The sequence below is a fragment of the Erythrolamprus reginae genome, chromosome 1, assembly GCF_031021105.1.
Source record: "Erythrolamprus reginae isolate rEryReg1 chromosome 1, rEryReg1.hap1, whole genome shotgun sequence".
Taxonomy (NCBI): Eukaryota; Metazoa; Chordata; class Lepidosauria; order Squamata; family Dipsadidae; genus Erythrolamprus; species Erythrolamprus reginae.
This window is the reverse complement of record NC_091950.1, coordinates 231,315,227-231,335,137: the sequence shown is the minus strand read 5'-3', so window position 1 is coordinate 231,335,137 and position 19,911 is coordinate 231,315,227. Positions and strand designations below refer to the sequence as shown.

The 19,911-nt window shown below is 40.7% G+C and overlaps 1 protein-coding gene across 8 annotated transcripts in view; it reads right to left on the bottom strand.

Moving 5' to 3' along the window:
- Nucleotides 1-19,911, bottom strand: part of PKHD1 (PKHD1 ciliary IPT domain containing fibrocystin/polyductin) — a 359,271-nt gene that overhangs the window by 127,934 nt on the left and 211,426 nt on the right. For all 8 annotated transcript variants that reach the window (XR_011557350.1, XM_070732513.1, XM_070732506.1 and 5 more), the window contains 2 exons: nt 15,868-15,933; nt 11,508-11,639 (listed from right to left, as the gene is read on the bottom strand). Coding sequence is in view for 7 of the 8 variants with exons in the window: in XM_070732513.1 (XP_070588614.1) it covers nt 11,508-11,639; nt 15,868-15,933 (198 nt within the window). In the remaining variant the exon portion in view is untranslated. The remainder of the gene's footprint in view (nt 1-11,507; nt 11,640-15,867; nt 15,934-19,911) is intronic.

Sequence of the window (19,911 nt, the reverse complement as noted above, 5' to 3'; positions counted from 1 at the left end):
GGGCTTCTCAGCGCTGACATGTTTTGAGGACTTTTTCCAACTCTGTCTGGTGGCTTTATTTTTTGGCTGATTCCCTGAGTCTATGCTGGTGCAGTTGCCTGCAGTTCTGACCTGACAAAACCGCATTGGAATATCTATTCCAGGGAGTGAAAAGCAGTCATCAATTCACTGCTGCAACTCACTGCCTGAAGATGGAGTGGAGCTCTGAGACTATGAGTTTGCAAGGCTTTTCTTCAAATCTCTTGTCCAATCAATTTTAAAGATATAACAGTCACCAAGAAAAGTATATGTAGAGCATGTATGGTGATCTCAATAAATAATTCTTAATAGTCAAAGAAGTAAAGAAAAAACACACACCAATATTTACACCTACAGGAGATTTTTTTTTTACGGTTCAAGACTTTGGATACTACCAACACCTATACATTAAAAAGGTCATTATTTCAAAGGCTTTTCTAAAAAGAATTTATCTTTTCCTGCTATTAGAAACAAAGAAAAGAAACATAGTGGAAAAGCATTAGCTCTACGTTCTTATATCACGCTAGGGACAAAAGTGCATGTACAACCAAACAGGGGATGAGAAAATCAAGTACAGTAACTATTCTTCCATTCAGACCTATCTCCAATCTCATGGCAAGTACAGTTTATACCTTTATAATCCAGAATTTGTGTACATATCAGATGCATTTTAAAAAGACAAAACAAATGGCTGCATTATAGCAGATGGTGCTGCTAGAAACCTGTAAATGATTTTTTCTGTCATCTCTATGGATGATGAAATGGCTTTAGCAAAAGAAAAATGCATCTCATCTAGCATTCAAAAACCACATGCGTCCTAATATGTACCTAGCTGATCTGGTTATTTCTATTTTTAAGGCTAAAACAGCCTAAAACAAATCTTAAATAAGCATAAGGAAAATTCCGCTAACTCTCAGCTTGTAAAGAAATTCAGTGAAGACCTTGGTAGTGAATGTTACTTAATAAAATCAACTCCTTTTTTAAAAAAAATCACACACACAAAGCAAAAGGATTATCTTCATGCTTTTGATGAACTGTCTGTGTTTCTTCCACACTGCCTGCCACTGAACTCCAGGGATAAAAATGTTACACAACAACTCAATCTGTTTTGTAACTCAGACACCACATTATCATCAGGTCAAGTTACTAGTCAAACAAACACTGGAAAACAGATGGTTCCAACCTGAATAGAAGGCTTCTTTTCACTACTTATGCTATAAATAAACAAAAGAAGAAGAGGTCATGTAGATTATGAATGGGGGTTCAATTGTCCTGTATTCATACATGCAGTTTGAATGACAGCAAGGTCATTGTTAGGACCTTTATCTGAGTTATCTACTGTCACTGTATTAACAAGTTTTAAATATTTGAAGTTGTTTAGTTTCTTTTTAGAAAACTCATCCTGTATTCTGCTGAGAAAAACTGGATAGAAAAAGAAAGAGAAAGACCATTAAACACCAAGGCATCATTTTGAATATTATATACATTATATACATGCACACACATGCACACACGCACACACACACACACACACACACACACCAGACACTTTTTCAGGCAGTTTATCTTTATCCGATATTATATTCGTTTAACTAGAGTCTACGGCAATTTCTAAGCTGTTGTTCAATATAATGCATGTCTGTATATATTTTTAGTAAGTTTTTTGCCTAATATCTCCTGGTGGTAAGATTTATATTTTCCCAATAGACAGGCAGAATGCACAAGATATCTTATGAGTTTTATTTTGCAGCTACAAAGTTTACAAACCAAGATATGTGTTTTTTATTTCCTAACAGGGGAAATAATGACCTATGGCAGACCAAAATTAGTGTTTTGTCTCTCTCTGTGTGTGTGTGTGTGTGTAATTTCCATTTTGTATTCTCTAGAATACTCTCTGTCCCCATACAATATTACTGAAACTAGCTTGGCAGGAATACTGTAGTAAAATATTAATGCTGAATACCCTCTTACAATACATTTGTACCCATTTGATTCAAACTCATAGATTTATATAGCAAGTGCTTTGGAAAAATCTTCATATTGAAAATTAAAAGGAAACTCAACAGAGCACAGATGTAAAGGAAGGGAAAGCCATGACAGAAGAAGGGGTGGGAAGAAAGAGCCTACATTGTAAAATAATTGCAAAGAATGTGCTTGGAACAAAATGCATGCTGTTGACAAATATTGTTAAGATGGCCAACTGAGTTAGAAAAACATTTTTCTAAAACAACATCTTCATTCCTAATTCCTTGTCCTGTGATACAGAGAATTTCTATTTCTAAAACCTTAAAATACACGCATCCCAATTTGTAACATTTCCTTGTTTTTCCAGTTTTATCCTTTTTGCAGATTGTTTTAAAGAGATAACTAGCTAATTATCTAAACAGACAGATAAATGGGCAGAAAGACAGACAGAGAATTACCAAATCTGATATTCTTGAGTTCACAAAATCCTCAGATCAGATTTGTGGATTAGTGAGTAGACCAGATTCTAGTCTAGAAGTTGGAATGTGAAGTAAAAAGTAATATATTTATCAATTTACAATGAACCAGCCTGGTGATTATGGTCCATAACCTCTGATGAAGGAGCTTTCATGCCACACACAGTTCATTAATTTGGGCAGATAATTATATATATAATTATAAAGAGCTGTGGGGGCACAGTGGATGGAATGCAGTATTTCAGACTACTTCTGCTGACTGCTGGCTGCCTGAAATTTGGCAGATCAAAATTCACCACGTTCAAGGTTGACTTAGTCTCCCATCCTTCCGAGGTAGGTAAACTGAGGACCCAGATTAGATTAGATTAACTAGATTTATAAGGCGCCCAACTCCTTCCAGACTCTGGGCAGCATACAACAACTAAAAAAACCCTAGACTGCACAAAATACGATTTCAGCAATAGAGTGGTCAACACCTGAAATTCACTACCAGACTGGTTTTTTTTCCCCCAATCCCAAAACCTTCAACCTTACATTATCTACAATAGACCTCTCCCCTTTTCTAAGAGGTCTGTAAGAGGTGTGCATAAGTGCACCTTCGTGCCTACCGTCCCTGTCCTTTTTATCTTTTCTATCTCTACTTTATACTTACGTTAAACATACTACAATACTATATTTGTATGACAAATAAAAATAAATAAAATAAATACAAATAAATAAAAAGCAATAAAACACAATTAAAATCCTCAAGAGAATTACAAAATCCTCAGATCAGATTTGTTAGATTTAATTCAATATCATCCCCACCCATATGCAATACTATTCACAAAATACTAGTATTTATTTTAAAAGGATATACTTCCCATATTATGTGTTGATTTCTTTACAGAAAAAAATCAGAATTAATCTAACAGAATCTTAATGCTCTGACATAAAACAGGCTTTCTAATGGCTCAAGTAGTTACACAGAATCTCTTTGATCAGCATTCTTACTTTATAAAATGTCATAAATGCATCACCAAATGCTACACAGGCACAACGGAAGTATTATTGCATGAGATGCAAAGCACGAGCGTCTGTCCCTTCAAACAGAAGAAGTTCAAAGCCAAATGAGAGAGACAGAAGATTCCACCACTAAAAACAATGCCAGAGGCTACATGACATCATAAATATGCCATCTGATGCAACATACTATGGCAAGCTCCTCATTCCTTCTTCATTTTTGTCAGGAATTTATTACATTAAGCCCCACAAAATGTGAAAAAACATGGAAAGCTGTGAATGTTGTTAGAAGAAAAACTGGTTTTATTTGTTCATGCATACAATAAGAAACGTGTCCTCCATTTCCTTCAACGTTATGAAAATAATTACAAATGTTCCCCAAAAAAGATTCAAATACATGCCAGTCTACTGTACTTGCCTATCCCTTTCTTCTGTAACAGAAATATCCCACCCTACAAATGCAGATGCCACTCTGCCAATAGTATGATTCAAATGACAGGTATGAAGTGACTTTTTAAAAATATTTTGACACTATAAACAATCAGCTATTTGTCCACAACTGCTCTTATATGTAAAACTACCCCAGTTTTACCCCAGTAGGTAAAGCCTTCTTCACAGTTGCTATTAATGTATATATGCCAAAACAGTATATACCAAAATCCATATTAAAACATGGTTTTAAAACGATATTGAGTTACCTATAAAGAGAGTAATAATACAGTAAAATCTTAATGTTAAATAATTAGCACAAAAGCAAAGTATTATATTAAGTAATACCTTGATGTGAATTGTAGTAGTCCTTTTTTCTTTAAGTTGCACCCAACTTTGGATGAAAAGTTAAACTTAGGCTTGTAACATTGATACCCTAAATGGTAATTTAACTGGCAGACTTTTTAGTTCTTTTTCTTTTCAATACTTTAAGCTTTCTAAATAATAGAATGTTAGTATTTTTAATCATATGATATAAACATGGAAAATGGCATTGAAATAATACAATATATCATGAATTATAGGAGTCACTGCAGATTTTATTTCACTAATTGTTGCTGACTACAGGGGGTGGCACTCACATCTATTTCCATTTCAAGACCAACATGACATCCCAGAGTTCTGTTACCTTCCCACTGAAATTGTACTTATTTATCTGCTCACATTTGCATGTTTTCCAACTGCTGGGTTGGCAGAAGCTGAGACGAGGACTGGAGCTCACCCCATCGCATGGAGCTTGAGTCTGGAACCTGGACTGCCGGCTTTCTAGCTGATAAGCCCAGTATCTTAACCACTGAGTCACCATACCACCCCATTATGAATTATAACATTGCAATAAAAGGAAGTGAGATGTAGAGCTGCCTATATTTAAATAATGAAACTTAGAGACACTGCAACACAAACCTAACTTAAAGGAAATAGGATTATTCCACTTCCAGGCAGTGGGCATGGCCAAAGAATGAAAGGAACCATTAGCTAGGCATTCAATGTTCTTGTAGATGAACAGTTCCTAGAAATTTTATTATGCTACTTTATAAAATCTATTGCTCGATTTGTTTGCAGACATCTGTTTTGTGTATAAAATCAATACTTTACAGTCAATGAAATTTTGTTTATTGCTTAAATTTATTTCAAAATGTTTTAACTTGTTAGAAATGAAATTAAAAACTAGAACATTGAATTACACATAATCTCTATTTTTACCTGTTTTAGGAGAAAGAGATGAGTTAATGATGGAAACAGAAGAAGCAATTAACACAAGACTGTGATAAAGCACAGACTGTTAAGCATCTAACTATTGCAGAAAAAGCTAAATTTAAGGAAAAAATAGTAGGCTTTAAGCTCTAAATACATATTTTACCACACATATGAAAATGGAACAATCTTATTATCAAATATGTGTACATTATTTTATTACTTTTAACAAATCCTTACATTTTATGCCATAGATGATTTCTGTTTTGGAAGGGGCACAATTGGTTTTGTTATTTACTTATTTTAGAGGTTTTTAGTTGTTTCTGAGTCGGTTTGTAATTGCCTGAAGAATGTTTTTGCACAGATCACGATTGTGGATGTTCGGGTGTTATTTTGCTAATGGAGCACTTGTAGTTCTAATTTACCATCATTTTCTCTGTAGTGAAAATATCTGATAAACAACCAACAGACAATTAAAACCACACAAGCCATACTAAACCTCTCCAATACATCTTAACAAAACTGCAATGTATACTATGTTAAGGACTGTAACCATCACTATGTAGAAAAGACAGGCAGAAGACTAACAAAGCACATCTATGAATACCAACTACTAGTCAGAAGACACAATGAAAACTCCTTAATCTCAAAAACCCAAAAACAGATGGATAAATAGAGGAAACTATTTATATACGTACCTCTTTCTCTACCTGCTATGTCTATTGATATCCCCAGATGTCTATAAATGCAAATACAGTGGTACTTCTAATTAAGAACTTAATTCATTCCGTGACCAGGTTCTTAAGTAGAAAGGTTTGTAAGTAGAAGCAATTTTTCCCATAGGAATCAATGCAAAAGCAAATAATGTTTGCAAACCCATTAGGAAAGAAATAAAATAAAGTTAGCTCTTTTTCTTTGTATCCCACCAAATATATACCTTTTGCCAGCACATTCTAAAATTTTCTTAAGTATATCTGTTTCTTTTGGGGTCTCAATTTCTTTCCATTTTTGAGCAAAAGCTATTCTAGCTGCTACTAATATATGGATTATTAAGTAATATATATCTTTTTTATATTTCTTATTTGAATTCTGGTGTTTTCTTGATTTTTTGCTGTGTTATTTCTTTTAACCACTTTTTTATTAGGTTCCAATATTCTTTTGCTTTTTATCATCATTATCACTATAAAGTGGTTTAACTTCAATAATTTCATTTATATAAACAGCTATCCCTCTTCTTTTTTTATCATCTAAGCTAGTAAACACATTACCTAAATTTGAATTGTATAATAGCTCTGTGTTTGAGTTTTTAATATGAACCTCTTGTAGTATAATAATTTGCGCTCTTTGTTTTTTAAGTTTGGAAAATATCTGTTTTCTTTTTTTTTGGGTGGTTCAATCCATTCACATTTACTGAGAAGATTTTGATATCTGAGTACATTTCTACTTATAGTATTGTTTTGTTTCTCGGGGTTCTCGGAGTCTAGTACTTAGCACCAATTCTTGCTGTGGTTGTGATTGTTTTTTCTTTGTGTCTTGGGCGTCTTCCTCCCCCTTGGAGGCTGCCCCCCTCTCCTCCCCCCCCCTCCAATTTCTTTATAAGATAAATCATGTTTAAACAAGCCGGATTGTTTGTAGAAGATTCTGGCTTCGTCAACGGTCTCTATCTTTATTCTAGATCTTTGCCAGTAGAAGGAGAGGCCTTCAGGAATCAGCCAACGGAAAATTATTTTTTCTTTGATTAATATTCTTGTTAAAAAGTAGTATTCCCTCCGGCTTTCTCGTACTCTTCTTGGCACTTGTTTTAGTATAATGACATCTTTCTCTTTGTGTTGTGGTTCAGTCTGGGACCCCTCCGGGAATGGCTGACCTTCTGTCGGTTTCCAGCTCAGAGGGAGAGGCTGAGGAACAGGAGGTGCAGACTGACGAGGAAGAGGAATCCCAGGCTGAAGAAGAAGGACAGCCAGAGTCCCACCAGGGGGAGCTCTCCCCAGCAAGCAGCCTGGATTCCTTAGGGGAAAATGCTCAAGACATCATAGATATGCGACAAAGGAGAGCTAATCAGAGACGGACTCAATTGGCTAAGTATTTCCAGCATTAGAGGTCACAGCTGGGTTTGGGTGTGGTGCTCTTGGGAAAGGATAAAAGGCGGACCCACCCTTCCTGGCTTGTGGAGTTTTATCTTGGAGATTCGTGAGACCTGTCTGTGAACTTTGGTGGCTTACAATCCTGGTTTGTACCTTGGACTATTGAAACCTTGGGGGGGGGTGCCAGCAAGAAGCTTGTGGTATTGACTGGACATCAGGACCCTGCTGTAACGTATTATAGCCTGTCTGTTGTGAAGACAGGTTTTCCTTTGTGCTTATTTTTTCCAGCTATAAAATACTTTTGGCTTTTACCAGAGTGTCTGGCTGTTTTTTCAGTTGGTGTTGAGGTCTGGGAAAACCCAGACAGAACATCTTTGTATTTTAATTCTTCGTCTCTTGACCATTTCAAAATATCATCTCTTACAGTCTTATTTGGAATTTGGGTGGGAGGAGGAGGAAGATGAGGAGGAGGACAGGAAGAAGGTGAGATCAGGGGAATCAAAAAAATCCAAAAACTTTAAGGCTTAAAAAGAAAGAGGGACTGTGAGGCGGCGAGGAGCAGGCGCCTCCCATACACCTGGTGCAAGGCTGCCTCCCATACACTGAACCAGAGAGAGAAACCCAGGCGGGTGAGAAAGGGGAACCTTCTGCTCCTTTGACCGAAAGGTGGATGCTGCTGCCACCTGCTTCCTCTTCCTTCCCATGCTGAAGGGCTACCCTCTCCTCTCGCTCACTCGTTTTGTAGCTGGCGCCTTTCCTTCACTGTTGTGACTCCTCAGTTTGGCTAAAGCCGAGTTGATCTGGCTGGGGCGAAGCATCCCTTTTGCTTTTCTGCACCCAGATGCTCCAGGAAGCAACCTCGCACCAGGTGTATGGGAGGCAGCATGAGGGAGTCACCACAGCGAAGTGCTTTATTCCATCTCCAGGCACCCAAAGAAAGGAAAATGCTTTGTTCGCTCTGGACTGCCAAAGCCTCCTTAAGCACCACCAAAAGGCTCCTCTGGCAGCCCAGAAAAACCTGAGATGGCCAGGATTAAAGGGCAAATGGCAGGAAACTGTCCGGGCCTTCATGCCACTCTCAAATTTCCTGGGAAATTTTTCCAGTGTTGGATTTTTAAGTAGAAAATGGTTCTTAAGAAGAGGCAAAAAAATCTTGAACACTTGGTTCTTATCTGTTCTGTCTGGGTCACTCTGGAAGCTATGACCAACCCAAAAAGATAAGCCAGACACACCGGTTGAATCCAAGCACAGTTTTATAATGGTAAAGAGAAAAGAAGCCAACAGAAAATGTCCTTACAAGTCAGGAAAACACTGGAACTCCAAATAGATACACGAAGGCAATTGTTCATACAAAAACACAGGATCCTTGATGACAAACGAGGCTATAGCTAACAGGCACAAACCTCCCACGGGTCTTCTAGACTGCTGGGCCACGAGCCAGGAACAAAACGCTGAGAGAAAAGGCAGATAACAGCAACCCCAATGTGATAACACTCCACGCTGCCGAAAGAGTTTGCCTGCCTCATAAACCCTTCCCTGCTAATGAGGACCACACCCAACCCCCTGGTGTTCCTCATTCAACGCTGATAATATCTCTTCAGTTGCTGCCTCCTTTGATCTATGCGTCTCTGTCGCATACTAATGATAGCTTGTGCTTCATCATTCAATGACTCCAAGGACTCCAAAGAATCCAAGCTACTTGCTTGCGAGAGCCCTTCCCCAGGGCTCCCAGGCCTTTCTTCCTCATCACATTCCTGACTGTAATCTCCCCTGTCTGGCTGCCAAGAACTCTCTTCTTCACTCTCAGCCTCCCCCGGGCATGGAGCCAGCAGAGACGCAGCTGATCTTTGCTCTGACTCAGGCTGAACCACAACATTATCTAGAAAAGTTCTTAAGTAAAGGTGTTCTTAGGTAGAGGTACCACTGTACTTATTACCTATGTCTTATTTACCATACTTATCTCACTCTCTTAAATAGAATATGTTCTGCCGGGCTCTCTTGTAGGAGCCTCCCGAAAATTCAAGGGTACAAATTTCAGACACACACACGTTTGAAAATTCAAAACAATGTTCTTTATCACAAAATTCAAACTAAATTAAGCACTCTTTTTGTATTGCAAAGAGCACTCGTCCCAAAACAATTTCCCTTAAGCAGTCATTAAGTACTTAGCTAGCAGCTATGAAGAAACTTCACACCCCTTCTTCTTCCAACGAAATGAGACACACTCACACACACGTTGCTCTGCTTTGGTTTCAAAGGCATGAAAAATCAACAAACAAAGTCCAGAAAACAGCAACACCCGATTCCTGAAGAACTGCGATCAGATACTCTTTCACAATGGCCAAACCCACACGCTGCTATTTATAGCAGCAGCCCTAATTACTGGAGCCCCACCCAACCACAGGTGGCCTCATTTTCTCTTGTAATAATCCTTCAGTTGTTGTCTCCTATGCATCTCTCTACGCATGCGTGGATGTGTCATTAATTCTTGTTCAGAATCCAAGGATGATACAGATGATTGATCTCTTCCTGGGCTGTCTGCCAAACTCCCCTCTTCCCTGTCACTCATGCTTTCTTGGTCAGAGGAGGCTTCGTCAGCAGATTCCATTGGGAGCAAAACAGGCCTGCGGCATGTGGATGTCTCCCCCACATCCCCCTGCACATTCCTTGGGGCAGGAGCTGGGCCAGAGCTAACCACAACAGAATACATTTTACATAGATATGTAAACAAGAAATACAATGAAATGGGCTATGATCTGTAAAAGACTATTGTGATGTACAGTATACTAATTTTCATTTTGTAAAAATTAATAAATAAACTTTTAAAAAAGAAAAAGAAAACTTAATCTCAAAACATAAGGACAGACTTAACCATAGCTTCAACAGGGAAACTGTGAGCATCATAGCTTAATCCAAGTCCAGATCCAGAATTCCATGGTGTGTAAAATCAGGGAAAAGCCTCCACCTATTTCAACTCAATGTGTAGAAATAGTAATCATTTTGTTTGAAAGTAAGTGTTTGTCTTGAGATGCTAAATGCTATTTTTGAATTGATGCTGCATAGTTATAACAAAAATAAATTTTAAAAATTATTCTTTTGGAAAGTCACTGTGAGAAAAATCATCAGTCTAATATTTGCCATTGACCTCTAAAATGCTTTCCAATTTTGTAAAATCTGAGACATGTTTGAAAAATTTGCTAAACTGACTAATCATCCAGATCTGTTTATTGACCAATATCTGCTTTAAAGCAATCACAATGCTTTCTTTCCTAAGAAAAACAGTTAGGAAAAGCAACAGGTGCAAGACATTGTGTCGATCTTTGAAGCACAATTCATTCAAGTGAAGTTTAGAGTAAAAGTGCCCCTTCTCAAAGCAATGTGATCCCAATTTGTTTGCTGTGTCTTTCTTCTGAAACCTTCTCTAGCATTTTCAATAGCCTTGAGAAAAGTCTACTGTTTTCACATGACCATATATGATTGCCAATTATTACAAAACAGGCAATATTTCTTCCGAGAACATGTACTTACATTGGCAGAAGCAACCTCCTTTCATTTATCTATATATATAAAAGCCAAATACCACTCACTCATCACAAAATCTCCAGAAATGTAAAGCCAACAAACTTGAAATTTGGCATGTATGTTCCTCTTGGCATCTAGGTGCTTGCTAAGAAAGGATTTTTTGAAATGACCATCAAATAATTAGTATTTCTTATAAGTAATTATATTAATATGCTCTGATGCTAAGGAGTTAGACTTTCTACTCCACCTCCCCACCTGAAAAAAATTCTGTTCCAATTGCTAGTAGGAAATAGGCATGGTCAGCATGTGACTCACCTGGCCTGAGGGCTTGGAGTTTAGACATTCTACTCCCCCTCCCCACCTGAGAAGAACTCTGTTCCAACTGCCAGGTGCCTTATATTAAAACACTCTGATGCTAAAGAGTTACAAATTCTACATAATTTTTCAAGCTTTAAGTGTCAATGTATCAATCCCAATCACATAGTTTCGTAGAGAAGCACAGGTATCCAGCTACTAGCTTATACATATTTCATCTTGTGATGTCAGAAGATATGAGAATGAACATGGAGATGTTGGTTGACAAATGTGTATTTAACTTGTAGAATAAAGCAGTAAAGAAATCAGAAAGTTAGAATATATTAAATTGACTTTTTCATATTTATATATTAGAATAGTTAAATGTATCTTTCATGTGCCAAGCTCTATTGTTACAATGACTTTATTATTAATATATAGTATATTAACAAAATATAGTTACTTGGCAAAATGATAACATCTTCATCAGCTGATGGTATACTTTTATTGTAGCCACCCCAGCCCTTTGTCACATCATTCCAGGATTCAGCAAGGGACCATCTGAAAACAGTAGGAGAAAAAGAAGAAACTGGATCTAGGAAAAAAGAAAGAATTTATTTTTGTCAGTCTGCTTGACTGTCTATTGTCAAATTCAAGGCCCAGGAGCCGGATTTAGCCTGCAGGGTGCTTAGATCTGGCACATGGGACTGCCCTGGAAACAGTGAAGGACTGGCCTATGGTGCTTCTGCCAATGAAAACGGAGCTTGGGGGTCCGTTTTTGCTGGCAACTTCAAAATGGCAACTATTATTTTAATCATTTGTTTCTAAGTGGATATAAACTTCTCAGTAGAGGTTCCCTGAAATTTCTATCTGTGTGATAGGATTGTCGTTCAAGGTAGATAAAATGGATTCCAGGCATTAATTAAGATTTAGTGAAATCAAAATTATAGATATAAATGTTCCCATTGCTACCTATTTTCCTAACAATTTTTATCCACAAGAAAAAATGCTAGTAAATAAAAAAGATTATCTTAAAGAGTAAAATATTTAGACTGGAGGTAAATGAGACTTACATTTCAATTAATAGATTGAGTCAGATTAATTGCCTAATTGCAATCTTTTCTTCTGAACTTTCTAAGACACACTTTTACATTTTAATATCTGTCTCTGTCTCTATCTATCTACTTGGCTTCCTATTTAGAAGTCCAAGATAGATAGATAGATAGATAGATAGATAGATAGATAGATAGATAGATAGATAGATAGATAGATAGATAGATAGATAGATAGATGTAGGTAGGTAGGTAGGTAGGTAGGCAGGCAGGCAGGCAGGGATGGAGGAAAGGAAGGAAGATTTACTATGTACTGTTTTGCCATTGTTGTGAGCCGCCCCGAGTCCGCGGAGAGGGACGGCATACAAATCTAAATAATAAATAAATAAATAAGATTAGATTAGATTAGATTAGATTAGATTAGATTTATTGGATTTATATGCCGCCCCTCTCCGCAGACTCGGGGCGGCTCACAACAATGGCAAAACAGTACATAGTAACAAATCTAATACCCACCAATCCAATTACAATTTTAAGCTAAAAAATTCATAAAAACAACCCCAGAATATTAAAAACAAGCACACAATCAATCCAACACTAAAACAACATGGGCAAGGGGGAGATGTTTCAGTTCCCCCATGCCTGACGGCAGAGGTGGGTTTTAAGGAGTTTGCGAAAGGCAAGGAGGGTGGGGACAATCCTAATCTCAGGGGGGAGCTGGTTCCAGAGGGTCGGAGCCGCCACAGAGAAGGCTCTTCCCCTGGGTCCTGCCAGACAACATTGTTTAGTCGACGGGACCCGAAGAAGGCCAACTCTGTGGGACCGAACCGGTCACTGGGATTCGTGCGGCAGAAGGCGGTCCCGAAGGTATTCTGGTCTGGTGCCATGAAGGGCTTTATAGGTCATAACCAACACTTTGAATTGTGACCGGAAACTGATCGGCAACCAATGCAGACTGCGGAGTGTTGGAGTAATATGGGCATACTTAGAGAAGCCCATAATTGCTCTCGCAGCTGCATTCTGCACGATCTGAAGTTTCCGAACACTTTTCAAAGGTAGCCCCATGTAGAGAGCATTACAGTAGTCGAGCCTCGAGGTGATGAGGGCATGAGTGACTGTGAGCAATGACTCCCGGTCCAAATAGGGCCGCAACTGGCGCACCAGGCGAACGTGGGCAAACGCCCCCCTCGCCACAGCTGAAAGATGTTTCTCTAATGTGAGCTGTGGATCGAGGAGGACGCCCAAGTTGCGGACCCTCTCTGAGGGGGTCAATAATTCCCCCCCAGGGTAATGGATGGACAGATAGAATTGTCCTTGGGAGGCAAGACCCACAGCCACTCCGTCTTGTCTGGATTGAGTTTGAGTTTGTTGACACCCATCCAGTCCCCAACAGCCTCCAGGCACTGGCACATCACTTCCACTGCTTCGTTGACTGGACATGGGGTGGAGATGTATAACTGGGTATCATCGGCGTATTGATGATACCTCACCCCATGCCCTTGGATGATCTCGCCCAGCGGTTTCATGTAGATATTAAATAGCAGGGGGGAAAGGACCAACCCCTGAGGCACACCACAAGGGAGAGACCTCGAGGTCGACCTCTGACCCCCCACTAACACCGACTGCGACCGACCGGAGAGGTAGGAGGAGAACCACTGGAGAACAGTGCCTCCCTCTCCCAACCCCTCCAGCCGGTGCAGAAGGATACCATGGTTGATGGTATCGAAAGCCGCTGAGAGGTCAAGGAGCACCAGGACAGAGGACAAGCCCCTGTCCCGGGCCCGCCAGAGATCATCCATCAATGCGACCAAAGCAGTTTCTGTGCTGTAGCCGGGCCTGAATCCAGATTGTTGAGGACCTAGATAATCGGCTTCTTCCAAGGACCGCTGGAGTTGAAGTGCCACCACCTTCTCAACAACCTTCCCCACAAAGGGAAGGTTGGAGACTGGACGGTAGTTATTAAGCACGGCTGGGTCCAGGGAAGGCCTCTTGAGGAGGGGGCGCACGAGTGCCTCCTTATAAAGGGCCAGAAAGGACCCTCTCCCCAAGGAGGCGTTGACAATCTCCTGGACCCAGCTCCGTGTCACCTCTCGACTGGCCAAAACCAGCCAAGAGGGACACGGATCCAGTAAACAGGTGGCGGAACTCACAGCTCCAATGGCCCTGTCCACTTCATCAGGTGTCACCAAGTCAAACTCCGCCCAGAGAGATGGACAAAGATGTTTAGCCCCAGTCACCTCGACTGACTCGTTGTCAGTCGACTCTGTTTTACAATTGGAGTCGAGGTCCGCGATTTTATCAGCAAAAAACGTGTTAAAATCCTCAGCACTACTCTGCAAGGGCTCCCCAACTCCCCCCTGATTAAGAAGGGAGCGGGTTACCCTAAACAGAGTGGCCGGGCGGGATTCCACTGATGCAATTAAAGCGGCATGATACGCGCATCTTGCCGCCTTGAGCGCCACTTTTGTAAGTCTTAATATGAGCTCTTACAAGTGTTCGATCGGATTCAGACTTACTCTTCCTCCATCGCTTCTCCAGATGTCTCTTCTGGCGTTTCAACTCCCGGAGCTCCTCATTGAACCATGGAGCTCTACGGGATCTAGTGCCGCGGAGAGGTCGCAACAGCACAATCCGGTCAAGAGCCCCCACTGCAGCCTTGTTCCAGGCCTCAGCAAAAGGCTCTGCCGAACTGTGAACGAGTGTATCTGGAATAACCCCAAGCGCCCTCTGAAAACCTTCTGGATCCATCAGGCGTCTGGGGCAGAACAACTTAACCGGTTCCGCCTCCCTCCGGGGAAGGATTGGAGCCAGGAAGTTAAGCCGCAGTAGGAAATGATCTGACCATGACAAAGGCAACACTTCTAAGCCCCTTAGTCTCAGACCATTACTCAATTGCTCAGAGAGGAATATCATATCGGGTGCATGTCCACCCTCGTGAGTCGGACCCTGAACTACTTGAGTCAGATCCATGGCTGCCATGGTGGCCATGAACTCCTGTGCCAGTCCAGAGGAACTGCCGAGTGACGGCAGATTGAAGTCCCCCAGGACAATAAGTCCGGGGAACTCCACCGCCAACCCAGCCACCTCCTCGAATAGCACAGGCAGGGCTGTTGACACGCAGCTGGGAGGCAGGTACGTGAGTAACAAGCCCACCTGAACCCCTAAGTCCAACTTCACCAGAAGGGACTCGCAACCCGCAACCTCTGGAGCAATGAGCCTATGCAGGCAAAGATTCTCCCTGGCTATAATAGCCACTCCTCCTTCCCTTCCCTGGGGTCGAGGTTGGTGCCATACCTGAAACCCAGCTGGACAAATTTCCAAGAGAGGAACTCCTCCCTCCGGGCCCAGCCAGGTTTCGGTCACACAAGCCAGGTCAGCCTCCTCCTCCAGGATCAAAAGGAAGGAAGGAAAGAAGGAAAGAAGGAAGGAAGGAAATAAAGAAAGAAGGAAAGAAGGAAAGAAGGAAGGAAGGTAGGTATCCAGTTGCTGAGAAGGGAGAGCAAATGTAGGGTGTCAAAAGCTAGTCCTTTCATTTACCAGATAATTATTTAAATAAAAGTTATTTTCAGCAATGGGCATAGGATAGATGTGATGCAGTCATGTGCATCAATGGCAAACACTAGACATGACTCTTTATATAAATTCTTATACAATGAAAACACTGACCAGAAAAAACAGAAAAGGTTAAGTATCCAGAAATACATCCTATGGGTTAGAGTGAATAGTGCTCAGTAAAACAAGACTACATTTTTAAACTTTGAATTTACATACCCGGTTCTGATAAATAGAATATGTCTTCAACTTTAAATGTCACTTGAATTAGGCCTCTCCCTGTAACTAAATTTAGAAAGTTGGTAAGTCATAAGAACCTTGTATAAAAGCTGAAATTTGTTCTCACACCATAAAACAAAGTTTCTTCAGTTATGAAAAGTCTCATGTTTTGAAATATTCATAATATGATATGCATTGAATCCATGAATTTTAAATACAAGTATACAAAAAAATGAAAATAGATGCTCAGCTAAGAAGAAAAAGTGCTAAGAAAGAGCTGTTTGTTATAGGTAATCCCTGGGAAAGGATGGGTTAAGTTTTCCCAGTCATTTTGCATTGACAATGCTCTCCTTGTGAAACCAAGCAAAATTGTTCTTCCATTATTAAAGTTATTTTTAACATGTTTTATTATTAATGTGATGTAGTTGAAGGACACTATATAAAAGACAAAAATAAGGTTTAAGTGTTTAGCTAGAGAGATGTGCTCTTTTTCAAGATATTCCATTCAATTCTGCCCCTGCCTTTTTTCATTTTCCTCCATTCAGACAATCCGTATTCTTAAAACCAATTTTGATTCCCCTCTCCCTTAATCACCTAAATTTATCTGTACATTTTACTTTTGCAAAACTTTAAGTTTCCACAAAGTTCTTTCTAAATTGCACAATTTCAGTTAGTGATAATTTGAAATATAATTTATTGTTAATAAAGGAGTTTATTGATTGTGAAAATTGTATTATTGTGCTATAGAGAATGTCCAATTGCATCTTCACAGTCTTTTCCTGATGCTCTGACCTTGCAAGCACAAAAACACTTCAACTAAGATTGACACCTAGAATGATTGAAGGGACACCCCCTCCAAATTATTTGCACAATTTCTGTAATTAATTTCACTATTGAACTGGTCTTGTTATCAGGAAGCATTGAAGAAAGCATATAGCCAGGGTGATGTAGCAGTGAAGATTGGCACAGGGAGCCCCGGATCAAATTTTAAGTCAAACTTTAAGATCCAAGGTTTCCAAGTGTCATTTCAGGTTAGTCACTCTCTCTAGCCCACCCTACCTCCCCAGGACGTTGCCGTAGCGGAAAACATAGGAGGAGGGTTTGTTGCACATACTGCCTTGAGTTCCTAAAGGAAAAATGGGATATAAATCTAAAAAATGCTTACTCCTGGATTTTCAAATGTATCTGCAAATTAAAAGCATGGTTTTATCATCTGCAGCCTGGGATAATAGCCTGTTTCTACTTCTTGTAGCATCTTTTAGATGCTTGAATAGTATGGTCATAGCTCCACTTAGTCATTTTTTCTCAAGCCTAAATGTACCATATTACTCCAAGCTCTTCTTTATAAAGTTTAATTTCAAGTTTTCTGGTCATTTTCATTGTCTTTCATTGTCTTTGTTTCAGAATTTGACAGATCAGCTCCTTTGACCCTGGCATACATATCTTCTGCCAGTCTATGGGATAGAAGCAATTACTCCTACGGACAGTTTAGTAGAATCCCTTTGACATTGCATATGTCAATAAATAACTAGATTATATACACGTCTCTATATGTTTAAGTTAATTGTTACTGGATAAGAGCTTCTTAATATATTTTGCCTGGGTTATGCGCAGGAGCGGGCCACCATCCCCGGCCCTACCAGAATGGGCTGGGACCGTGCGCACACATCCCCGCATGGAGTTCAGCTTCTGTTCATGCGTAGAAGCCAAATATCATGTGAGGATGCATGTGTGAGAGATTTTGGGTTTTTTCGCTTCTGCGCATGCGCAGAAGCAAAAAAACCCCGGAAACAGACAAAAATAAGGTAAGTGGCCACCCGTGCTGCCGCAATTCACCTCTCGCTCTTGGGGCGAAGGCCGGTAGCACAGACGGTGGTGGGCAAGATGGCATGAGCGCGGGCAGAGCCGGTGTGAGTGTGCATGGCAGGGTGAACAGCGATAGCACAGGCAGTGGGGGGGGGGGGTAGCCGGCACAAGCATGGCCAGTGGGGGAAGCCGCGAGAGTGCACGTGGCAGGGCGAACGGCAGTAGCGCAGGTGGGGGGGAGCCAGCACAAGCACATGCAGCAGGGTGAATGGTGGCAGCACAGGCGGTGGAGGGGAGCTGGCACAAGCGTGGGTGGCAGGGCGAACGGCGGTAGTGTGGGGGAAGCTGGCATGAGAGCTGAGCAAGGGACGAGGGGTTTGTGTCAGGGGAAGGCAGCACTCATGGCAGGGCAGGCCGGGAGGAGTCCTTGGAAGCGCCGGTTGGCGTGCATGCACATGCATGCATGCATGGCGGCGTTACCGAAGCTAGCCTACGCAATACCTTGCCACCACTCGAACTGCATTCTCCCCCATTCCAGGTCCGGCCCACCCTTGGTTATGCTTAACTTGGTAGAATATTTTCTAAATGACCAAGGCAAGTTCACAAAATCATTTCAGTATACAATGAATGAGATGGCCACATTATTCTGTATATCAATTTTGATATTGCTTTTCGTCCTGTAAACGTGCTCTTCAGAGAATTTGTGTGTTACTTGCTGGAGCAACTAAGGATGGAAAACTCTAAAGCCCCTAAGTTAAGGATGAACAGCTCCTACTGTGTCTCCACGATGTCTTCCTTCACATGTACAGTTTTCAGAATAACAATGGCTTTTTTTTTAACTGTGAGATTCAGTTTGAAGCAAACACTGTGTGAATTTCAGAGCCTGCCTGTGAATGATCTGGCATCTGATCTGTATTTATTGACATTAAATTTAGGGTTTAATGCACTCCTGCCACTTTTCAACAATTCACCCTAAAAGGCTTTTAACTGGCACAAAAGAAGAAGGTCATAAGTAACTTGACCTCGGACAGAATGTACAATTATTAGAGAAGGTTAGGACAAGAGCAGCTGCCGGAGTCCCACTGGCAAAGCAAAGTACTTCCAAAAGTCTGGTTATTAAGAATAGACTCAGGTTTCCCCTCTCTACCACCTCGACAAGGTCTCTTTGGTTTCCCTAAGAAGAATTATTGCCCTCCCTAGCAGCTGCAATAATTGTGTTCCTATTGTTGCACAGACCTCCTCCTGACCACCCCCTACAAGTGTCCATTGTTGAGACAGAGTCAAGTGATTAGATACTCCGGCGGATACGGTTTGGGCCCAGCTGCCTAACTGCTGACACACGAGCATCAAGGGGCGGGAGGGTGGGGGGGGAGAGACTTGCGGCTGCAAGACGGGACTCTAACATGCCAGACCTTTGACATAAGTCAAACAGAAACAAATGATGCTTTCTGGGTCCTGCTGACGGAGCAACCTCTCCTCCTTTGAAGTGATGAGGGCTGGTAGGCTTTTACAGCTTTTCCTCTTCAGCCCAAGCAAACATCCTTCTTTTGATATGAGACAAGCTCATTATCTCTGCCCCATTTAATGATTTTTGATTGAAGGATGGCAGCTCAGTTGCCAAGAGGGTAGTTAAAGAGGCTCCACAGAGTCAGACCTGCAATAAAGACTTCCCTTATGCGTACTTGACAAAATAAAATAAATAAAATAAAAGCATGTTCTTGTTCTCTGCCGCAGAAAAGGGCTGAGCGTGAAATTCTTGATTAAGCAGTAAATAGTGTATGGGTGTCAGCAGATGCAACCTGTAGCCATGGAGACTGAGTCATATGAACAGGAGAATAGGCACTAGAGGCCTTAGGCTTAGAAGTGAGTGACAGCTGAAGAATCCCACAATGCTTGTAAATGAGATTAATTAGCTGACTAATTTTTCTCAGACTATCTCCACAATTTAAAAATAAAGAAAATTTATTTTAAAGGATTGATCAAAGATCAGAACACAAGATGATCCTTTCCTGGAAAGATCTTGGGCCATTAAATTCAGAAGGAACAGAGCTGAGCTCAAACAGAGCCCAAACAGTGCATCTTTTCTTTCAGCAGTGAAAGCACTTCATGGTTCAAACAATGACACACTTTTGTAGCTTAGGTGAAATAGTTGTAGTCTTTTTTTTTGGGGGGGGGGGGGTAATAACTTCTATTATTTTTGCATCTAAGACTCCAAAGTTCTTTCAGGTAAAGAACTAT